Raw genomic sequence first — 21,228 nt, forward strand, 5'->3', positions numbered from 1 at the left:
TATAGTTTGTTAAAGCGTTTACGGGTCCTTCCTCCGAGGATATTACCCTCCCCAGTCCTCCTTACACGTTTATGGAGATCACATTTATAAAAGTATACCATGATCAGTAAGGATGCGTGCAGGGCCCGGAGCTGAGCAGCAGCAGCAGCAGCAGCCGTCAGGGATGGAGCAGAAGACAGGAGAGGCTCCAGCTTCAGAGTTTACTTTTAAAACCTCAGTTACATTTATAGACTGGCACTTATTAAAACCGATAGGAAGAACTGGTCCTCCACCCAGTCTCTCTTCTTCTTTTCCTCAGTCTGTGTCAGCCTCCCTCTCTCCCAGGTTCCCTGACATTTCCAGGCCTCATCTCCAAGCAGCTCCGCTCCCTGCATCAAGGATTCATGGGGAGAGATGAGAAAGAGCAATTAATGAGAGAGAGAGAGAGAGAGAGAGATATGCTCTCGACGATGCGATGCAATACACCCCCCCCACACACACTCACTTTCACCCCCCCACCCCACACCCCCACTCCACACCCCCCACCCGACCACCACTACCATCATCAACCGACCTCAATCTCAGCTCTACAATAATAAAATCTCCATCTCCTTTTGTTTTGGTTGTAAGAATAGTGTGTGTGTGTGTGTGTGTGTGTGTGTGTGTGTGTGTGTGTGTGTGTGTGTGTGTGTGTGTGTGTGATCAGATGCAAAGCGGCAGACCTCTCATTAACCCATCCAACTCCTGCTTTCATGTTTGATGCTGCGCCTCTTCTTCTTCTTCTTCTTCTTGTTCATCTTCACTCCCTTTGCATCATTATTGGCGCGTGGAGCTCTTTCGATCAGACGCCGGGAGAATATCATCCAGGTTTATACACGCGCGTGCGGGTAAAGGCGCAAAAAGAGAAGAAAAAAAGTGTAATAGAGTCTATGTGTGTGTGCGTGCGCGCGCTCGTGCACGTTTGTCTATGTGCCTGGAAAAGCCAATGGGACGAAGAGCTGATAATAGATGCAAATTATCCCTGAAACCGACTCATACACACACACACACACACACACACACACACACACACACACTAGGGCAAGGAGGAGAGAGAGAAATAGAGAAAGGGGGGGCGCCAGAGAAAGCCAGAGAGAGAGAGAGAGGAAGAGAGCGAGAGAGAGAGAGAGAAAGAGAGAGAGAGAGAGAGGGAGAAAAAAAATATGAAACAACTCATTTGCAGAGGAGTAAATCACGGAAAAGCCGTTTGAGAGCGCGACAGGGCTCCCGCTTACAGCGCGAACACCGGAATTGTGATGCGCACGAGCCCTTCCTCCTCTACTTCTTCTTCTTCTTCTTCTTTTTCTTCTTCTTCTTCTTTCCTCTTCTTTTTCTGCTTCTTCTTCGCTGGAGATTTTATGGAATCGGTGTGATTGTTGTTGTTGTGGTGGTGGTGGTTGTGGCTGGCTGCCGTTACCGTTACTCTCATCGCAACCGGCTCCTCTGTTGTGGCCGTAGGAGGGGGGAAACACCACAACAACGGTGACCGACACCGGCGGCAGACCTGCCTCACTTTCTCTCAGTCTCCCTCCCCTCCGTGTCTCTGTGTGTCGGTGTTCCGTTGCCTCAAACCGCACGACAGAGGCAGAAAAAAAAAAATAAGTGAGAGCCGCCGGTCGCTCTGACTCTGCCGAGCAAACAACTAAAAGACAACAAAAAAAAAACAACAACTAAAAGATGAGCTCATATTTCGTCAACTCGCTCTTCTCCAAATATAAAAGCGGGGACTCGTTACGTCCGAACTACTACGAGTGCGGTTTCGCGCAGGACCTGGCCAGCAGCCGGCCCACCGTGGTGTACGGCCCGGGCTCCGGCGCCACCTTTCAGCACGCTCCGCAGATCCAGGACTTCTACCACCACAGCGCCTCCACGCTGCCCAGCAACCCGTACCAGCAGAGCCCCTGCGCGGTCACATGCCACGGCGAGCCGGGCAACTTCTACGGATACGACGCCTTGCAGCGGCAGACGCTTTTCGGGGCCCAGGACGCGGATCTGGTCCAGTACAGCGACTGTAAGCTGGGAGGCGCGCCGGGGCTCGGCGGCGAGGACGCGGAGGGAACCGAGCAGAGCCCCTCACCGACGCAGCTGTTTCCCTGGATGAGGCCGCAAGGTGAGGAAGCGGAGACTGAACTACAAGCTGTTTTCATTTTATCCTTTGCCTTGCTCAAAGCAAACCGTGCTGTGTTGCCTCTCAGAAGGCGAGCGTCCACGCCAGGAGCAGAGCAGGGACTGTGGGCTCAGATAGAGCAGGAAACACGGGGAGAAAGTTGAAAGTGGTTTTAAAAGCAGCAATTTAAGGAGGGCATTCAGCGCTTCCTGCGCTCAGAGTGGGAGACAAAAGCACGTTTATGGTTTTATTGGCAGCACCAAAACTTGTGAATGACTTTTAAGGTTTAATTGCCCTGGTCATATAGTGGGAGAACAGACAGGGAGATGCTGGATAGAAACACCTCCGCACACTGAGAGACCCCCGCTCAGAGCAGATGGTGGGAGAGTTGTTGGATGTAGCAGCTACATTTAGACATGCAGCTCTGGCTCGGGTTAAACTTTTACTATTTCTCTTTTTTACAACTTTCCTCTGGTCTCCGGGACTGTTGGGCTACACGGTGGTCAGCTCCCCACAGGCTTAAAGAAGGAGGCAGTAGGCAGTGCGTGTGTGTGTGTGTGTGTGTGCGCGCGTGTGTGTGTGGCGAACAAAGTGGAAAGAAGATCTGGACTCGGATTTAGCACCTTCACAGCGTGCGCGAGCTCTAAACTCTCAGGCCTGTCTGATCCGTCAACTCAAATATCCAAATTATCCCTCCAGCAAATGTCCGTGTGCTGTGGGTCAGATTTAAGATGCTTTGCTTTGTGTCTCATGTGACACGCAGCCTGTGAATATGGATCAGGCCTGATTGGTTTCACACTCGATCACATTATAAATCACAGCAGAGCGGTGGAAAAAATGTGGGTTTAAAAATTATTTGCATTATAGCCGGGTTTATAATTGATGGCTTAAAGCAATACCACAATAAAACTGATTATGCGAGGAGGCATTTTTGTGTTAGAGAGAGAGAGAGAGAGAGAGAGAGAGAGAGAGAGAGGGAGAGGGAGAGAGCAGTGAATGGATTGACATGTATAGTAGCCTATTTTGTTTGAGCCCATATTTCTTGTGTTGTGCTGTGTGTGTGTGTGTGTGTGTGTGTGTGTGTGTGTGTGTGTGTGTGTGTGTGTGTGTGTGTGTGTGTGTGTGTTTGTGTGTGTGTAAAGTTTATTGCTTATGTTCCTGGCGGTATTTTTGGTTATTTCTTTATATTTTGAAGTGGGTCTGTAGACCATGTTCTGGACTTTTGTAGTTTCATGGTTATGATCATGATAAAATATAAAACAAATAAGAAATAAAGATCAAAGAGCTGCTTTCCTTTCACGCACCTGCTTCGCCAACAGTAATAATAGTTGATAATTTACTATTTACGTGCGGTTTTAGAAGATATGGACTTTTCCTGCAGCGCTTCCTGCTCACTACCTTCCAGTCGTGTGTTGCTACTTGTGCATCTGTATTGAAGCTTTCCTGTTTTTGCTGCCTATAAATTGGAATTATTTACATCTTAAAAACCACTGTGTAGATTTCCCTTGCACTTGTCTCCCCCCGCTCCCCTGTGGATGTCGCGGCTGTGACCGGCCACGCTCATGCAGGCGCGGGGCAGAAAACGACTTTAACAGGGGTTTATGCCTTTCATTAACAGCGATTAATCCGTATATTCATAGTTTTCAGAGCGTAAAGTTGGGTTTGACCCTGGTGCAGGCAGCTCTGATCATCCGGTGGCCGAGAAAAAGTGAAGTCAAAACAGGAAAGCAGGCGTGTCAAACCGCGCAACTGTGCGCCGCTACGGTCCAGGAATGCTTTGTGTGCGCGGGGGTTACAGCCCCTGCACGGTTCGATGGGGGATTGTCCTTTTCTCAGTGCCAGGATTTATTACTTATAATAGCAGAAAAAGGCGGATGAGCTTTTATGGGTGAAACGGGAGGATGGAGCACAGCGGCGGATGGTTATCACGTTTACCTCGGAAATTTCCCTTTAATGAGGGGGTAGATTTCATAATTTGTATTATAAAGAGGAATCTCACCGGTTCCCACACCTCCGCACCTTTTTATGTTATAACCTCAGTACTGGCGGGGGGGGGGGGGGGGGGGGGGGGGGCTCCTGCTCACTGAATATGTTTTGAAATACTCCTGAGCCCCCGAGCTGGAGGTTTAATATCCGAGTTTGACTCTGAACTCGTGAATATGAGCCCGTTTTACGACTTTCACCGCTGCGGTTGGAAATCTTGATCGATGATTTTCTCCGTATGACCTTAAAAATGAAAAAGATTAAGAATAAAAATCTGATTAGGAGGAAGAATTAATGGTATTAGTGTCTTTTGCCTCGGCTCTCATTGGCATCTGTTGTCCAGTGGAAACCTCGTCTCTCCCTCCTCCAAAATGTCAACTGCCAAGTGCCATGTATTTGTTTAGGGCGTATTTAATTGGCTTTGTAAAGGTTTCATCTGCAATAGGTTTTTAAATTGTTTCATAATCCCACGGCTTGTATCATTTTCTCTAACAATAAAACAGCATGTGATGATTTAGCTCACGTTAAAACAGGAAAATGCCAGAAAAAAAAAAGGTTTATTTCTCCAAAAGCTGTTTGATCCACATAAGCAGAGATATAGTGGAGCGGTATATGACGGGTGTGAATCAGCAAAGGTTGGGGGTTAAATTCCCTATTCATGTTGCTCTGTCAAAAACCCGTCGGATCAAAGCGTCCGTGCTGTTATTTTATCCAGGAAAGTGTTTCCCATCTCCCTTAATTCATGACTGGTGACAGCAGTGAATGTGGCGCCCACTTCCCTCTAGTCTCTGCAGCACGAAATCACGGCGCCAGCCCTGTGACAGATAACACATACAAGACATTTACATCACTTACAAGTTCATGCATTTCCATAAAGACTCCCTTGTCTTCTTCTTCTTCTTCTTCTTCTGGCTGCTTTAACATAAATAGCAGCTCTGTGCCCAAAGACGGACACTGCGAGGAAACCCAACGGGACCAAGAGAGTCACAGCACTTTAGACTTCAGAACGTGGGAGATATATAATGGATGCAGACGATATTTTCACCGTTTACCTGCAGGCTGCATGACGTGATATAATGTGATCAGTGCAGACAGACTATATGTGGTTACAGCTCCATCAAAGTCACTTATCTCTTCCTTTATTTAATCCTCAAACTTTGCTGTGGGGGGTGGGGAGGTGAGAGAGAGAGAGAGAGAGAGCTTGTGTGTAAGTGTAGGTGGTGGTGGTGGTGTCAACACTAAACTTGTCAATTACGCACAACCAATAATCAATAATCATAGAGAAAGACCAACACTTTATCATGACTTACACAAATGTCCTGTATGTATGAGCTGTCTGGAGTCTGCTGGTTAAATGTGTCACTTTCACTCTCCCTCTTAATACTGAAGATAACACCGAGTTTACAGGCAGCACTGTTGATTTTACAAGTCACATACATTTCTTAAAATTTAAAATGTGTTTATATTTTCCAGTGCTGCCATCCAGGCTGGAGAATAGCTGTCAGCAGGTGTAATTATAGTATCACAGTTTGATGTAATACGATGATGCAGGTGTAGAAATGATGAAATGTTCCTGTCCTCTCCTGTTCAAAAATGCGGGTGAATGATATTTCACAGGTGATTTATTGAAAAACGCCAAACATCTTTTCCTTCCACGCTTGTGTGAGAGAAGTTAACATCTGTGTGTACTGGTGTTTATTCGTCTTAACTCTTTAATACTGCGTCTGTGCGGAGAGCAGCGGAGTAAATGACCTGTTGGTTTCAGTGACCGTTTTCAGAAATACGATAATATATAATAATATATTTACTTTTCATCGTTTGCACTGTTCCTATAATTAAAAGTCTGTGTCTGTCACTGAAGTCAGTCACTCAGCTGTGTTCTGATCTTCTTCCGCGCCGGATCATTTTTCTCTTTTAAAACTGTTTACGATCTGTTCGCGCCATCAAATATTCATGTGCACTTCAGTAAGTGCTCAGTAGATTTGTCTTTGTTATAGAAGAGTTTTCATAATGACTGGAGCGGCTGATGGTGCAGTTTGAATTCCTGATGTCTGAAGAGTAGTAGTAAACAGTGTGTGTGTGTGTGTGTGTGTGTGTGTGTGTGTGTGTGTGTGTGTGTGTGTGTGTGTGTGTGTCTTTATGTCCTCTTGTGGACACTTCAACCTGAACAGGTTCAGGGTTTATATATATATATATATCTATACCTATATAGGCCTATATATATATATATATATATATATATATGTGTGTATATATATATGTATATATATAGATGTGTATATATATATATATATATATATATATATATATATATATATGTATATATATATGAATAAAGAATAAAATCATGAGTATCATCATAGTGTTATATCTAATAGGAGTGTTTACTGGCCCATTAGTTAACTGACCATTTAAAATCTGATAATCAATTAATTACTCAATAAATTAAGTTTGTCAATTATCAAATAAATATACCCCATATTCTTTTTCAGCTCCAAAAATCTGAGGATTTGTTATTTTTGAATAATAATAAATTAATGATTAAAATGAATAAATGCAAATGGCATATTTTTGGTTTCTGATGGGACATAATAAGTAAGGTCTATATATGATGACCTCACTTTGGGGTTTGTTAAGAGACATTTTTCAGTATGTTTTGAGATCCATAGAATATATGACTGTAAGAGTAATCAACAGATACTGGAGCTCTTTACCTATAAAACCAACAATAACAAGCTGTTTATACAGTAATGGAGTAATGGGCCAGTTACAGGTCAGGTCTATAGGCTGTGAGCTGCTTCCCGGACAGCAAAATTAAACTTCTGGCCCAACATAGGCCTGGTCCTCGGCCCGAGTCTGGCCCATATAAATCCACAACTGGGTAGATTCCAGCTGTTGTGCTCTGGGATTTTCTTACAGCTGCAAGTATTTCTGTGTGTGCGCCAGAATTGGTCCAGATGTGGAAGTAGCATCTGACAGTCCTGCTGTACATGGGCCAGATTCGGGCGTATACTGGGCCAGGAGAAAACAAGCATGTGGCCCAAGTGTGGGCCGGATCATTTTGCTACCTGGGTTGGTTTTTATGTAAAGGGCTAATACGAAGGGCGGTGACAAGCTAATGATCATGTGAAGATGTAAGAATGCAGATCTGTCTCTAATAGCCCCCCTCCACCATTTCTCCCCCCTCCCCTCCCTTCCCCCCACCGCCCCCCCAGTAGCTGCGGGCAGGAGGCGTGGCCGGCAGACCTATAGCCGCTACCAGACCCTGGAGCTGGAGAAGGAGTTCCTGTTCAACCCGTACCTGACCCGGAAACGCCGCATCGAGGTGTCGCACGCGCTGGCTTTGACAGAGAGGCAGGTGAAGATCTGGTTCCAGAACCGGAGGATGAAGTGGAAGAAGGAGAACAACAAGGACAAGTTCCCCAGCAGCAAGAGCGAGCAGGAGGCGGTGGAGAGGGAAAGGAGGGAGAAGGAACTGCGGGAGGGCGGCGGAAGTGGAGGAGGAGGTGGAGAAGGTGGAGGAGGAGGAGGAGGAGGAGGAGGCTCGGTGGCGGTGGCGGTGGCGGTCGCGGGCACGGCGGCATCACAGGCCCCCGGGAGTGAGGATTGCTGCGAGAAAACCCACAAGCAAATGTAGGGAGGAAAGTAAAGAGGAAAGTTCATTAAGGGGGAGAAAGTTAAAGAGGTGGGGGACGAGGAGGGTATAAATGCTGGACAGGAAGGGATGAGGGTGGGTGGGGGGCTGTTTTTTGTCTTAATTGAGGCCATTGGACTGCCCCGCTGTCTCCGCGATCCAATCCATGGACAGAAACTTGAGTCTCCAAAATGGCGACTGGTGAGCTGGACTGAACTGAAGGGGCCTCGCGCCTCTGTCTGCTGACTGTGGAAACCGCGAAAAAAAAAATGATGCAATGAAGCAAGAACATGAACTTTGAAAAATAAAATTGATCGGGGGGAGGGGAGGGGGTCAATCCAAGTCAAACAAACATAGTCTAGCCTACTCTAGTGTTTAAAACAAACAAACAAAAAAAAGAAAGAAAAAACGATAGCTTCATTTCTTTGTGGAACAATTATCGTGGAAACATTTCTATATTGTTAGAAGTTTATCATTAACAATTTTATCTTTGGCAGCTGTATAGTTTTTAAGTTAAAAATGATGATGGTGCACTTTTTACTGTACTTCTCACTTATATGTTGTTGTTGTTGTTCTGGTAATGATTGATGATGATGACGATGACGTAGCAATTAATGAAATTTCCAACAACATGAAACTGCCTATTTATGCCATTTTAGTGGGTCGGGTCTCTTTTTTACACACTCTAATTGTCGTTTTAGTTGTTTTTTTGATCGATGGTGTTTGTTTTATGTTGTCATCCTTTTTTCTCTTTTTGGGTAAAAAGCATGCGCACAGTTCAGATTTAAAAAAGAGAACATTCATAAAAATAAAAATGAGAAAAAAATGCAATAAAATGTTTTCTGCGTTTAATGTGGAGAAGAGGAGAGAGGGATGATGTTATTACTGTTTTACTAGAAATAGGAGAAGAAGAGAAGTTGGTTCCTTTTGCTTTCCACTTCTTTTTAACCCGAGCCTACTCTCCATCCTTTCTATCTCCTCACTCTTCCCTCTTCCCCTCTTTTCCTCTTTCACCTCTTCTCCTCACCACCCTGTCATCCCCTCCCTCGTTTCCTCCTCCTCTCCTCTCTCTGTCAGCACCCAGACTGATAAAACAGTTCAGTTCAGCAGGCCAAACATTTAAGCCCTGACTCGGAAGTCCCTCCCACAACGCACACACACAGACACACACACACACACAATCCACATCCTATCCAAACATCACTTTATTTATGGCCTGGTCCTCCACCTCCACTTACATTATTACCGGCCTGTATACACTGCCTTCCATCATCATCACGATGACGACTTGAGGTCGGATTGTTTCCATATGGGAGATCAAACGCACTGCTCGCGCACATTTACACATTCATATATATATCTTCATACGGTTTGGACTTGAGCTCGTGAGTCAGACTTTTTTTTAGCTGGAATCATCAGTTTTATCAAAGCACTGAATATTGGTCTGATCAAGTTGTCAGGCGATCATTAGGAAACAGATTCAAAGCGCGAGCAGTTTGACAGACAGATGCTGCAGATTTTACACACACACCGTTTTTCCATCAGGTGAAGACAGGCAGAGATGAGCACAGATGTGCACCTGCCAGTGAGTGAAGAGCCGAGTGACGCACGGTTCCAGCTACGTGGGTTTCTGAGTGTAGTTTATAAAATAAAAGTCCAAAGTAACGTAATTCTGGAGCGTTTCTGCTGCAATACTCTTACAGTTGTTCTGCTTTCATTATATTTATGTTTTAACAAACTGATATTGACAGCAACGATCATATTTGATTGTTAAAGGTCTCCTCAGCAGTTAGAATAGAGGACTCACCACGGACTGATTGAAAATGGGTTAAATAGATAGACTACCCATTCTGTTCCTCTGCGCGCTGGGTCAAGCTCCAAAAACACTGGATTCTACATTTCCCACTATAGCTTTGTCATTAGACCCCCCCCCCCTCCATTTCCTTAATATCCGATACTTTTAAACTCCATACCTTCAGTTTTTCATGTCGCTTTTCTGTCAAAAAAATATATCTGAACCTCACAGCAGAGACAACCCTGATATCCTCACACTGTGGAAACCTCCCTGTACGGACGGAAGATATTATACGACTGTTATTGTGAGATGAGTAGCGCTTCTTTTAACGAGCGAGCTGCCACTTAAAATTGTCCAAACGCTTCTACTGACGCTTTATGGTTTGTTTTAATGACAACACTGTAAAAGATTTAAAAAAAAAAAAAAAAAAAAGAAGAAGAAGAAGAAGCATGATACCAGACTTCGTCAGAGACAGAGAAATATAAGAGTATACTAGAATCAGACTCCAAAGTTAAATTAGGGGGCATAGGTTTCAGTTAGAACCCATCCCCTTACAATAACCACTACACATGAGGGATTCCTTCACTACTCGGAGACTTGACTCAGGATGATGCATCATGTAAGCAAATATATAATACAGGCGTTAAAACTACATTTTGTCACTTTGAGAGTGCACACCATATACGTGCAGGCAGCTTGTTATGACACATAGCTTTATTGCTAAGAGACTTCTAGTCATGTGAGACAGCTTCAGTCTTTTCACCAAACGTCCCCAAAATCACATGTTTATGTTCAAGTGACAAGGCCCTCAAGCGGAGGTACAGACTTCAACCGGGAGAACAGCAGTCTCCATGGTGTTCACTTCCCTGTTCAAATCAATGGTCAGCCCTGTATCTTTTAACCATGAGGATGAAGGTCTTCTAACCTGAAGGCAGCCGCCACACATTTTAACTTAACTGGATCTTTCTTTAAATCTAATCAGGTTGTTTTGTGGTGCTTAAACATAACCAAACCTTTCACAGAGCATTGTCACATTATACAAGGATTATTCATTCATTTATCGGATTATACTTTAATCTGTGGTATGTCTCCTGCTGCTGAGGAAGGCTCCTGTGGGTGTCATCAGAGGATAGAGACAAATGATCTTATGGTCATTTAGGCTGAGAGAGCTTGTTGTCTAAACAACCAGACTACAACATTAAGTAAGAACGCAAAACCCCTGTCTTGGTTTATAGTAGGATACATTAGTTGTTCAGATTCTTAAAAAAGTCTGCCATTAATAAAACAACCAAAAAAAGAAATGACATGTAGTGAACTTGTATGTCTAGGGGCCAGGGCAGGTGTCCACCTTGAATCCAATTTTCAAATTTGGAAAACCAAAAGTTAAATCTTGTTTATTTTCACTTTGGAGTCCCATTTTTAAAATCACATCTGGCCAGAGGAAGTGGACTAATCTCTGGTTATAGGAGAGCGGGGATGAGATGTCAAATCCACAGTTCCAGCTGGATGAACACTGATGCTGGACCTTTGGAAAACGTAAATGACTTTATGGCACCGTGAGGACTGGGGGTTTGACGCACAATACACCCATGCTTTACAAACACATCTGCCTGTAGGAGTAAAATAAAAAAAATAAAATAAAATAAAATAAAATAAAATAAAATAAAATAAAATAAAATAAAATAAAATAAAATAAAATAAAATAAAATGTTAACAGACCTTCTCTTTCAAATTCTGCAACTATTCCACATCCTTCCAGTTAGAAAGAAAAACTGTGGGTTTGTATGCTCACATAACTGCTCTCTGCTCTGTTAAACATTACATTCAGCACAGAGATTTTATCCCGCTGGACTCAGAGCTGCGTGGCGGGGAAAGGTCAGCGTCACGGGCACAGATCTTAGAGCGGCTGGGCAGGGTCCAGGACCAGGGAACAGACCTAATCAGACCAGGGGTGTTTTATCCAGAATGGGCCTGGAGACTGGTGGAGACACACACGAGCACTTACGCCCATATGATTTTTTCCCCTCTCCTCTGAACTTGTGATGAGTTTCTTCTCTGAAACATCAATCCTCAGTTGCTTCACCACCCACTCCGGTGTCTGGTTTTGTTTGCGTTTAAGATGGAACATTTCAAGGCTCAGGGCGCAGCGGTGAAAAATAATGAAGCTGTAATTCTTGGTGTTTTGACTATTAGTGGAATCAGTGTGGTGTTGTGCCTCTTGTAGCCGCAGCTGCTGCAGTCTTTCACTGGGAGCTTTACTGCAGAACGATTTTCAAAATGACACGTTTGACCGCTTCCACGCTGTTTACACGGTCTGCGCTGCAGTGACCGGACAGCGACGGCAGCCTGTGCAGTACAGTAGCTTACAGTTTGCTCTGCTTCGTGGGTCACTCTCTTTTGCATGTGTGCTCTCTAATGAGTCAGGATTAAATGTTGAAAACGCGGGAGATCCATCTCTTCTTTTAGTCTCCTCGGCAACTTTACGCGCCATTTGTTTCAAGTCCGATCAATATCACATGTAATGATGTTTTCCGCCTTTAGTGGACAACTTCACCCGCTTCCTCCCGCCCAGGCCCGTGAAAGGCTGGAGTCCGGGCTGGATGTTTTGGCAGCCTCAGCCGTTTTGTTTTCCAGCTTTATGCGCGCTCGGTGATTAGTGGACACGTTCCGAGCTGCTGGGTATTGATTGTATAATATAGACTGCACGCGCGTGCGTGTTTGTATGTATGCGTGCGTGTGTGTGTTAGTGTGTGTGTGTGTGTGTGTGTGTGTGTGTGTGTGTGTGTGTGTGTGTGTGTGTGTGTGTGTGTGTGTGTGTGTGTGTGTGTGTGTGTGTGTATGTTGCAGCGGTCACTCCCTGAGTGTTACAGCTAATTTCTCCTATTATAATCCTGCATCTGGAGGGAACCCCGCTCAGTCATTGGGCATCTTGGCATCACGTGAATCCGTAGTCACGTGGTCTGCCGGGTAATGGAAGGGAGGGGAGGAGGAGAGTGGGGAGGGGTGATTTTTGTGTGTGTGGGTAATTCTAGACAGTTATACTCCGCCAATAATTCACTGCCGACATTAAACCGCCCCAGGTCCACAAATCAACAGCGCCAAATTATGAGTTCGCTCCACTTCGCCAACGCGCTGTTTCCCAAATACCAACAAGCCGCTGCGAGCTGCTCCGCTCAGCTCTTCACAGACTCTTCAACTTCTCCCTCCCCGTCTTCCTCTGCTTGTCCTGCCGGGTCTTCTTCGTGCGCCCTCGCTTCCAGCGGATATCACCACCATCATGTCTCCAATGGGAGAAACAGCGGAAGACTCCCTTTCCCTCCCCCCTCCTCTTCTTCTTTTTCTCCCTCCTCCTCCTCCTCCTCCTCTTCCTCCTCCTTCCCCCCCTCCTCTACTTCCTTATGGTTCTGTTTGTCTCTTTCGGGACTGAACGGGAACAGCGGGGGCACTCAGCCCAGCACGCATCCTCTGAACCGCGCAGAAATCCGCACTGGAGGGGCTTACAGCGCGCCGGGAGCCGCACCGCCGTGCTCCTCTCTGCAGAGATGCGCCGCGGAGGAGCGGTTCCCCCGTCCGCCTCAGCTCTGCTCCTCGCTGGCCGCCAGGGCGCCTGAGCCGGCCTGCAGGATGCAGAGACGTTCGGAGCAGCAGCAGCAGCAGCAGCAGCAGCCTCAGCCAAACCAAGAGAGGCTACAGATTTACCCCTGGATGAGAAGCTCAGGTGAGGAGTGGGCTGCGGGGGGGTTGTTATGAGCGGTGATGAGAGAACTTGTGAGGCCTCACAGGTGAGTTGGAGTAAGGGAGGGAGGGAGGGGCGGTGGGGTAATGTGTGGGTGGAGGTCGTGCTCTGTGTGTTTCGAGGGAGGGTGGGTGGGGGTGGAGGGTCTTTGGGACAGAGGGGGGTATTATTTCGACCCAATAATTACGTTAAGCGCTCTTTAAAGTGTTGGCCCGGTTGCGCAGCGGCCGCAGCCGGTAGCTGAACTATGCCTCTGTCCCAGCGTCTCTGTCACTGTTCTTTACAGCCTCTCTCTCTCTCTTTGCAGATCTTTTATGGCTGGGCGACCTCCATAAAACCATAGGCTAATTTAAGACTCGCTGAATATTCATTAGGTGGTATTGTTTTAAGAATTGGACAGGGGGGGCTGCGGTGTTACACCAAACCGTTTGAAAGTGAAGAAAGTCTTCCCTCTCTCCCGGTGTGAGCACGAGCTCTCGCTCATATTCAGTGTCTGACTCGGTTCAGCTCAGCCGCTCTGTCCTGATAGTCTTGTGTTTCTCTGTCAGTATACTCTGTGGCCCACTGAAAGCCCATTGTACTATTGTACAACACACAATCCGCTAATACTATAAACACTATAAATTAGCAGATGGGTTTGATCTGTGAATGGCTGCCCTTTCTGCGGATTGTAAAAGCGGCTTTGTGCGCCAGCAGCGGGATGGACGCTGAATGGACGCGGGGCCTCGGAGCCTCGAACTACAACAAGCAACACACACACACACACACACACACACACACACACACACACACACACACACACACACACACACACAGCACAGCACAAAGAGCATTTTTATGCCTGCGTTAAAATAGTGAATGGTGGCGCGTCAAAAATGGGAAATATGGTGAGGGAGTGTTTGTGCTGAAAGTGAAGGAGACGTTGTTGGAACCTCAGAGGAGCCGCGCGCTAAAAGTCATTTATGTGACAAACGTGGAAAAACCTCCCAAACACTGTTTAAAGATAATCAGCTCATTCTGCGATGAAATGATTTTATTTCTTCTTCTACAGGGAAAAATTTGGCCTCAAACACACACTCCTAAAGAGGAGGGACCTGGTTTTCCTAAGAATAATTTGCTTGTGTGTGTGTGTGTGTGTGTAGCAGTGTTTGTTAGTGCTTGTCATTTGAAGAGTTGTGATAAAGAGGATGAAAAGAAGAGAACTACATTATTATAATATTATAAAAATATAATTAAAAACAATCAAATCAAATATAAAATAAAATACATCAAATATGTTTCCTCATATCTCGGTCATGAACGTGATATGAGGAAACATATTTTTGGAAATGGGGGGTTATAGGCTATTAAAGAAAATTAGAGTCATTATTAATCATTTCTATAATAACGAAAGGAGAAAACAGAGGAAGGCAAATAGAAAATATGTAATTAAAACACTCTCTCACACTCACACACACACTGAAAGGGAAAGCAAAAAGTATTTCTTTCTGTCAGCACTTCTATTATTTTCTCTCTCTCTCTCTCTCTCTCTCTCGTGTGTGTGTGTGTGTGTCTGTGTGTTTGTGTGCGTGTGTGTGTGTGTGTGTGTGTGTCTGTGTGTATCTGTGTGTTTGTGTGTATGTGTGTGTGTGTGTGTGTGTGTGTGTGTGTGTGTGTGTCTGTGTGTCTGTGTGTGTCTGTGTGTGTCTGTGTGTGTGTGAGATCGAACCAGCCAGCATGTATAACGAATTTATAGATTTTAATTTAGATCCGATTGCAGTCCAATGCGTCCGGAGATTATTGAAAGGAAAAGTCAAGTCCCGGATATTCCTGATAACACATGACCGCTTATTAACGGAGGCATAGCTCGCTGTGTGTGTGTGTGTGTGTGTGTGCGTGTGCGTGTGCGCGCGCGCGCGTGTGTGTGTGTGTGAGCGACAGAATGTGGTCCACAGAGGTGGTGTTGGGGTCTGTGGCAGGTGTTTATGTTTGTGGACAGATTCTGTCATCGCGATAGTATAAAATTTAGTCAAGAGATTTTACAGGTGAGCTGAGCTCGTAGGTGGGTGTGGTCTGTCCCTTGAGCACTGATTACTCATGTAATAACTACTCTATACTACTCACAAACGCACACACACACACACACACACACACACACCACACACACACACACACACACACACACAACAATTATGTTAAATATGTATTTAAGTGTTGAATAAAAATCTTTCAATATCAAGTTTTTCTCATAATCTTCATGTCATAAAAATACAACTAACGTGGCCTGTGAGGTGAACTGTAACATTTCACTCCTTACAGTTTGAACACACTGTTTTAGAAGATACAGACAGAAATATCAACCATGTTACAACCATCCTGAGTCTAAAGTCCAGACGTGAGGCTGAGGAGTCAGTTAGTAGATTAAAGGGCAAGTCATAGAAATATTGATGTAGCTAGTCTCCCTCCAAACCTATTCGATTTTTCAGAATTAAGTTATTTAGTTAATTAGACCAGTATTATTCAAAGGTCTACATTTTATTTCTAGATTGTCTTTACACTTCTAGGAAAAACATTCCAGTGGAAACCATGTGCAACCATGGCGGTTTTTACCATGTGTGAAAAAACAGCATGTTTTTAGCATGGAGTGTAAACTCCCCTCAGGTTGCTAAAAGCCCCAATTCCCAGTAAAAAAAAAAAACCACAGAGGACATGCAGCAGTCCTGCAGTGAGTGTAATAAAGGTCTTATCTGAAGTGTCAGATTACACTCAGGACAGTGGCTGCAAGGAACGCCTGTAGTATTTACTGGAGAAGGCTTGAAAATCAATATCAAATCAATGTGATTCCATTTTTCTTTTTTTCAGCACATTTACACCCAGAACACAGACAGAGGCTGAAGATGTTTGTCCAGGAGATTTATGTCAGACTTGGGAAAAGGCGTGGTGGACTGTGGTGGACTGTGGTGGACTGTGGTGGACTGTAGTGGATTCTGGTGGACTTTGTCTCTGATTAGCATGTGACAAAAAACAAATCTTGCTGCTGCTGATTAAAGATGTGAGAACATACAGGCAGAGACTGTGTTGTCCGTGCGTCACTCTGGTCACTGTGAAAATCTGCCATCACACATTTATGAGCCTTCACTAAATACCAGCTAATGCCTGTTAAAGTCCAGATGACAGTCACGAAGCCCAGAGAGGCTGGTCACCACTCTTTGTGACCCAACTGACCTGCAGTGTGAGCTCAGGGATGTTTACAGATCCTCTAGTAGAAAGCTGAAACCTCAGAGCTCAGATAAAAAAAAAAAAATGCATTTGAATTATGTGTCAGAGAGTTCAGCAACAGCCTCCCAGAAATCCAAAACTCACACTCCCAGAGACTGTGGCGCAGCAGAGGGAGTTTTGTTTTCACGGGACTCTGCAGAGGAAATCAGCAGAGATGTTGCCGTGGCCTACAGACGACCTCTGAGTGGTGAAAATGTGACCCAGTTTCTCTTTAACCTTCAGGCTGTGTGTGACCTCGTAAAGACTGGAGGTCAGCCTGGTTTCTGTGGTCTTACTCAGCAAGACCGAGCACATTTGACATGAAGAGCAATAGATTTTTTTTTTTCTTTGAATCTAATTAGTAATGCTCTAACGTCTGTTGTACACTAGCAGCCTGACTGAGCTGATTCATGGAGCCGGTGGAAACTCAAACAGCTCATCAGCAGTGACAGTCAGTCAGATTCTGCGCCGTTCTACATCTATATCCCTCTGCTCACTGTGCTGCATGTGTTTCTCTTTGAGGTGAACAGAGTGTGAAGTAAATATTGAACAGTGATCCGCGCAGACAGAAGCTAAACCCGCAGTTTAACCACATCATTTACTAACGGCTTTATGGTGTTTACCAAGCCACAAGTGAAACGGCTTTGCCAGGAAGTGGAGGTGGCAACAAGTGGCCACCAGGTGTGGACTGAGACGAGTCAACAAAACTAACATTCAGAGAGGTGATGGAAACATTATTCATTCACTGTGGAGATCAGTCTAATGTCAAACATTACTATTATTGATAAGCAAAGGCTTCATCCATTAATCAATTGTAAAATGTTTAATAGGATAGTACTGATACATTTGAAGCAAATGGATTTAACATTTAAACCAAAGATCAGCAGTTTGAGGCAGTTTTCAGTTTCTGGAACTTTACTTCTTTTACTTTCTTTTGAAAGCCCCATATTTCAATATTTTGTTACAGATGTCTGTTAATGTTCTGACCCTTGTGTTTTTCTTTTGGTGAGGTTTCAAAGTTTCGTCGGAGAAGTGCAGGGGCATTCTGGGATTCAGTGGCATCACTGTGTGGGAGCAAGTAAACAAAGAAAAAACAAAAACTGTGAAACAAAATCCCTGATCCTGAGTTTATTAAAAAAAATAAAGCTCATGAGATAGTGAGACATTTTATTTGTGTAGACTACTATCTCAAACCTTTAAGAGCAAATTAAAATTAAAAGTTAAAATTTTATCTCATCATATCAGAATTTTGATATTTAAATATTTTACATTTTAACTTTTTTTTTTACTTAGGCTACCAAAGTAAGTTTAGTGAATCCTTACATTTTATCTTTTTACATTTTATAATTTTGTACATTTCATCTTTTTTTGTTCTATGTAACAAAAATATTGAAGATAACCTCAACTCCATCCAGTCAGCAGTAAACCTGTGTGTAGTAAATCAAACCTATCACGTATGACCTGATAAGTCAACATGAGCATGTTTATTTACCACAAGTATTTATTTATTTGTTTATTTTCACATTTCTCCCACTGTTCTCTTTTCCTGGTGGAATTGTGGAAACTATTCAAACAATATTCATCAATCGAGATATAGCTTTCGGTATTTCACCATGGGCTTGAAACCACAAAGTTCAGCTGTCACTCCGTATTCTGTGACCTGAATATGAGTTTCATCCGTACTACCTTGTTTCCATGGAAACATTTTTAATCGTAACGCGTTTTATTTTTGGTAAATCGTTGGGGAAAAAAACTGCTCCTTTAAAATTTAGACAGGTTAAATATCGTGTTGTTCAGATTAGATGCTGCAGAATGGAATGTTGAAATGTTTGGTAGCAGCCTTCAAAATAAAGCGACGATCCAAATGTTTGTAGTAGCCTTAATAAAATTCCTCCTCAGGTCACATGGTATAACAGCTGTAGGTTACTTTGTGTTTTCAAGCTGATGAACATCTTAACAAGGAATTTCTGAAGTTAAGATTCTGCTAAATATTTTGTCTGATCAGTCCGCAGTGTGTGTGTGTGTGTGTGTGTGTGTGTGAGTGTGTGTGCGTGTGTGTGTGTGTGTGTGTGTGTGTGTGTATGTGTGTCTGCACAGAGACTTTGTTCTGATTGGGGAGATATGTTCTTGTGTGAGCAGGTGCAGACAGGAGGCGCGGCCGGCAGACGTACACGCGCCACCAGACGCTCGAGCTGGAGAAGGAGTTCCACTTCAACCGGTACCTCACGAGACGGCGGAGGATCGAGGTCGCGCACGCGCTCTGCCTCACTGAGCGGCAGATCAAGATCTGGTTCCAGAACCGGAGGATGAAGTGGAAGAAGGAGAACAGGGCGACCGAGAGCGGCTCCCCGACAGCAGCACCTCTACCGACGGCTGAGGAGCAAGAGGAGGAGGAGGATGAAGAGGAGGATGAAGGATAACTAGACTGGACACTGCTGAGGAACAAAGCAGGATAACAAAGTGTTTCAGCTTCACTCTGCAGTCAGGTTATTGTCACCCAGCAACAACTGCACTGTAAAAAAAAAAATCATACAGGATTTTAGTGGTTTCATCTTTTCTCATTAACTTCATGTAAATTTGTAAGTTTTGTTCATTTCAATTGATAAACATGAGTTGTTCTAACTTAAAGTATGTTGACTTGAAGAAAATAAGAATTAAGTTTTTAAAGAAACAAAACTAGCATAATAACAGACTTCCCAGCATGCATTGCCGGGAGTTAAAACTGTCCAGACACTCTCATTTTTTGTAGTTTGATGAAAACAGACATGATGTAAACTTCAAGTCTAAAGTCGTTGCTGTTTCTTATAAGGAATATAATAATAAAAATATAAGTCCACTTGATTTGAAAACTTACATTTAATTGCTGCCTTAAAACATGAGTAAACTTGACTTGAAATGGCGACTGGTGTGAATAAAGTTACCTTAACTTGAAATTGTGAGATAAAATAGAGTGGAATTGAATGTTTTTTTTTAACAAGGTAAAGCAGGTTTTCTTGAATGGATAATATAACATAATTGAACAACTTTTACAATTTCACTTTTTGAGTTGAAACAAAGCTTGTCTTAAACTTGTACATTAGTTATTATAACTAATGTTAAAAAATTATTATAACTAATGTTATAAAATGACGTTAGCTATAAATAATGTGTAGATCCTGTATACTCATCCCTTTTACATCTATTTAATTTTGATTAGAACATGTGATATATGTCTTAATGTAGACCTGCTAAAATTCCATATATTAATTCAGCTCAGTCATGCCTGGTGTTTGTGGGACTATCCTCTAGCTAAAGTTTCCTGAAAGTAAATTAATATATTCATCATAGACACTCATATCGGAAATATCCACTTACTGTACTCGTGTGTTTGTAGCACTGTATTTCCTCAACATTTCACATTCTGTTTGTTCAGACATGTAGAGGAACCCTCACACCATTTGGGATGAGTCAGAGCTTGCATCGCCAAATGAGCGGAGTTCAGATGTGTCAACACCCATTTGTCCTGGCTTTATTTTGCACTTCTTTTATTTCTGGGGTTTGTCAAAATATTTGTCAGTTCATCTGCATTTGCGCCAAAACTGACAACTGTTTACTGACATTTTTAAGGCAGCAACTGAATTTAAGTTTTTAACCACATGAATTATTTTTACGGCCTGAGAAGCTGTTAAAGACACGTTAAAACGATAGGAAATAATATGTAACTTACATCAGTGTAGTTATGTGCTGTGATGTATTTATTTCCATCCGGTTGCAGGGCAGAATCATCATGTTTCAGCTCTGTGTGTCTCTTCAACCTCTTCAACAGCAGAGAGGGAAACCAGAAAGTAATGATCATGTGTGGGGGTCTATGTCAGTTCAGGTTTTATGGAATCCATATAGAATCCTTCATGTTATTGTGAGAGAAGTTTTCATCACCTGATCCGCAGCAGAAAGGGACACAATGTTTGTTCACGTAACGAATGAAAGGGCAGAACTGATGTCTGTGGATATGCTGCTTATTGTTAATGATGAAAACTGTGTATAATCCAGAGAATGAAAGGATGCAGGGATGGAATCACAGCTTCATGTTGCTTTGTTGTGATTCCCACTGACTTATGAATTTTTCTTATTGCCCAGCCACCAACTACACTCTGTGCACTTTCCCCGCTTTTTAGGAAAAGATCCTCATAATTACACATTTAATTACTTTGAATTTCTGTTCATTTAAACTCCTTTATGATCTCAATTTTTAAAAACAGGTTTGTAGTGGAGGATTTTTTTTTTCAGATTTTCCATCTAATCAGAATCACAAAAATATCAAAATCAGCATTAAAAAAAAAGCCAACACGTTATAGTAGCTGTGGCTACATCTGCTCTTGTGTTGTAGAATATGGGGTTGATTCTGTCTCTAAAGGGTTAGTAGGGTTAGTAATATATGTAATATCAAATCTTCAAATGTCATGTGCTTAAACTATATGTGCACGTTGTCCTGAATTGATTTTTGATTCAATAATTCAGTTGATAGAATATAACTCTTATATCTTTGAATAGTTGGTCAATGAGTTTGTGTCTGTCTCGTGTTTGTTAATAAATGGCTCCACTGGAGTTCAGCTGTGTCTTCTCTTGTATGTAAATAATAAAAAATGTCGACTGATGAGTTTGTTGCCACATTTTTAACTGTCCCACATTTGCATTTTTGTGGTTCGGTTTGAAGACAAAACTTACAACACACAAACAAT

At 43.4% G+C, this 21,228-nt stretch overlaps 2 protein-coding genes across 3 annotated transcripts; both read left to right on the forward strand.

Annotated features, from left to right (window-relative positions):
* The first annotated feature begins 1,164 nt into the window (after positions 1-1,164).
* hoxb8a (homeobox B8a) lies at positions 1,165-7,787 on the forward strand. 2 transcript variants are annotated; one of them, XM_056401216.1, is made up of 2 exons: positions 1,165-2,128; positions 7,324-7,787. In XM_056401216.1, exons 1-2 carry the CDS (start codon positions 1,696-1,698, stop codon positions 7,743-7,745), a joined length of 855 nt encoding a protein of 284 aa, XP_056257191.1. In that variant the 5' UTR covers positions 1,165-1,695; the 3' UTR covers positions 7,746-7,787. The 2 variants fall into 2 exon arrangements, with proteins under 2 accessions (XP_056257191.1, XP_056257193.1); XM_056401218.1 differs by having other exon boundaries at positions 7,327-7,787.
* A 4,748-nt stretch (positions 7,788-12,535) lies between these two features.
* On the forward strand, positions 12,536-21,146 carry hoxb7a (homeobox B7a). Its single transcript, XM_056401214.1, has 2 exons — positions 12,536-13,255; positions 18,650-21,146. Exons 1-2 carry the CDS (start codon positions 12,643-12,645, stop codon positions 18,928-18,930), a joined length of 894 nt encoding a protein of 297 aa, XP_056257189.1. The 5' UTR covers positions 12,536-12,642; the 3' UTR covers positions 18,931-21,146.
* Positions 21,147-21,228: the final 82 nt, after the last annotated feature.

This window comes from Seriola aureovittata, chromosome 17 (genome assembly GCF_021018895.1).
Source record: "Seriola aureovittata isolate HTS-2021-v1 ecotype China chromosome 17, ASM2101889v1, whole genome shotgun sequence".
NCBI classification, from domain to species: Eukaryota; Metazoa; Chordata; class Actinopteri; order Carangiformes; family Carangidae; genus Seriola; species Seriola aureovittata.

Bases quoted from the DNA above. Each gene is read 5' to 3' on its own strand.
- hoxb8a (XM_056401216.1), top strand. From the start codon at position 1,696: ATGAGCTCATATTTCGTCAACTCGCTCTTCTCCAAATATAAAAGCGGG. The intron at 2,129-7,323 runs GTGAGGAAGCGG...CCGCCCCCCCAG, and splicing joins TCCCTGGATGAGGCCGCAAG to TAGCTGCGGGCAGGAGGCGT.
- hoxb7a (XM_056401214.1), top strand. From the start codon at position 12,643: ATGAGTTCGCTCCACTTCGCCAACGCGCTGTTTCCCAAATACCAACAA. The intron at 13,256-18,649 runs GTGAGGAGTGGG...TTGTGTGAGCAG, and splicing joins CCCCTGGATGAGAAGCTCAG to GTGCAGACAGGAGGCGCGGC.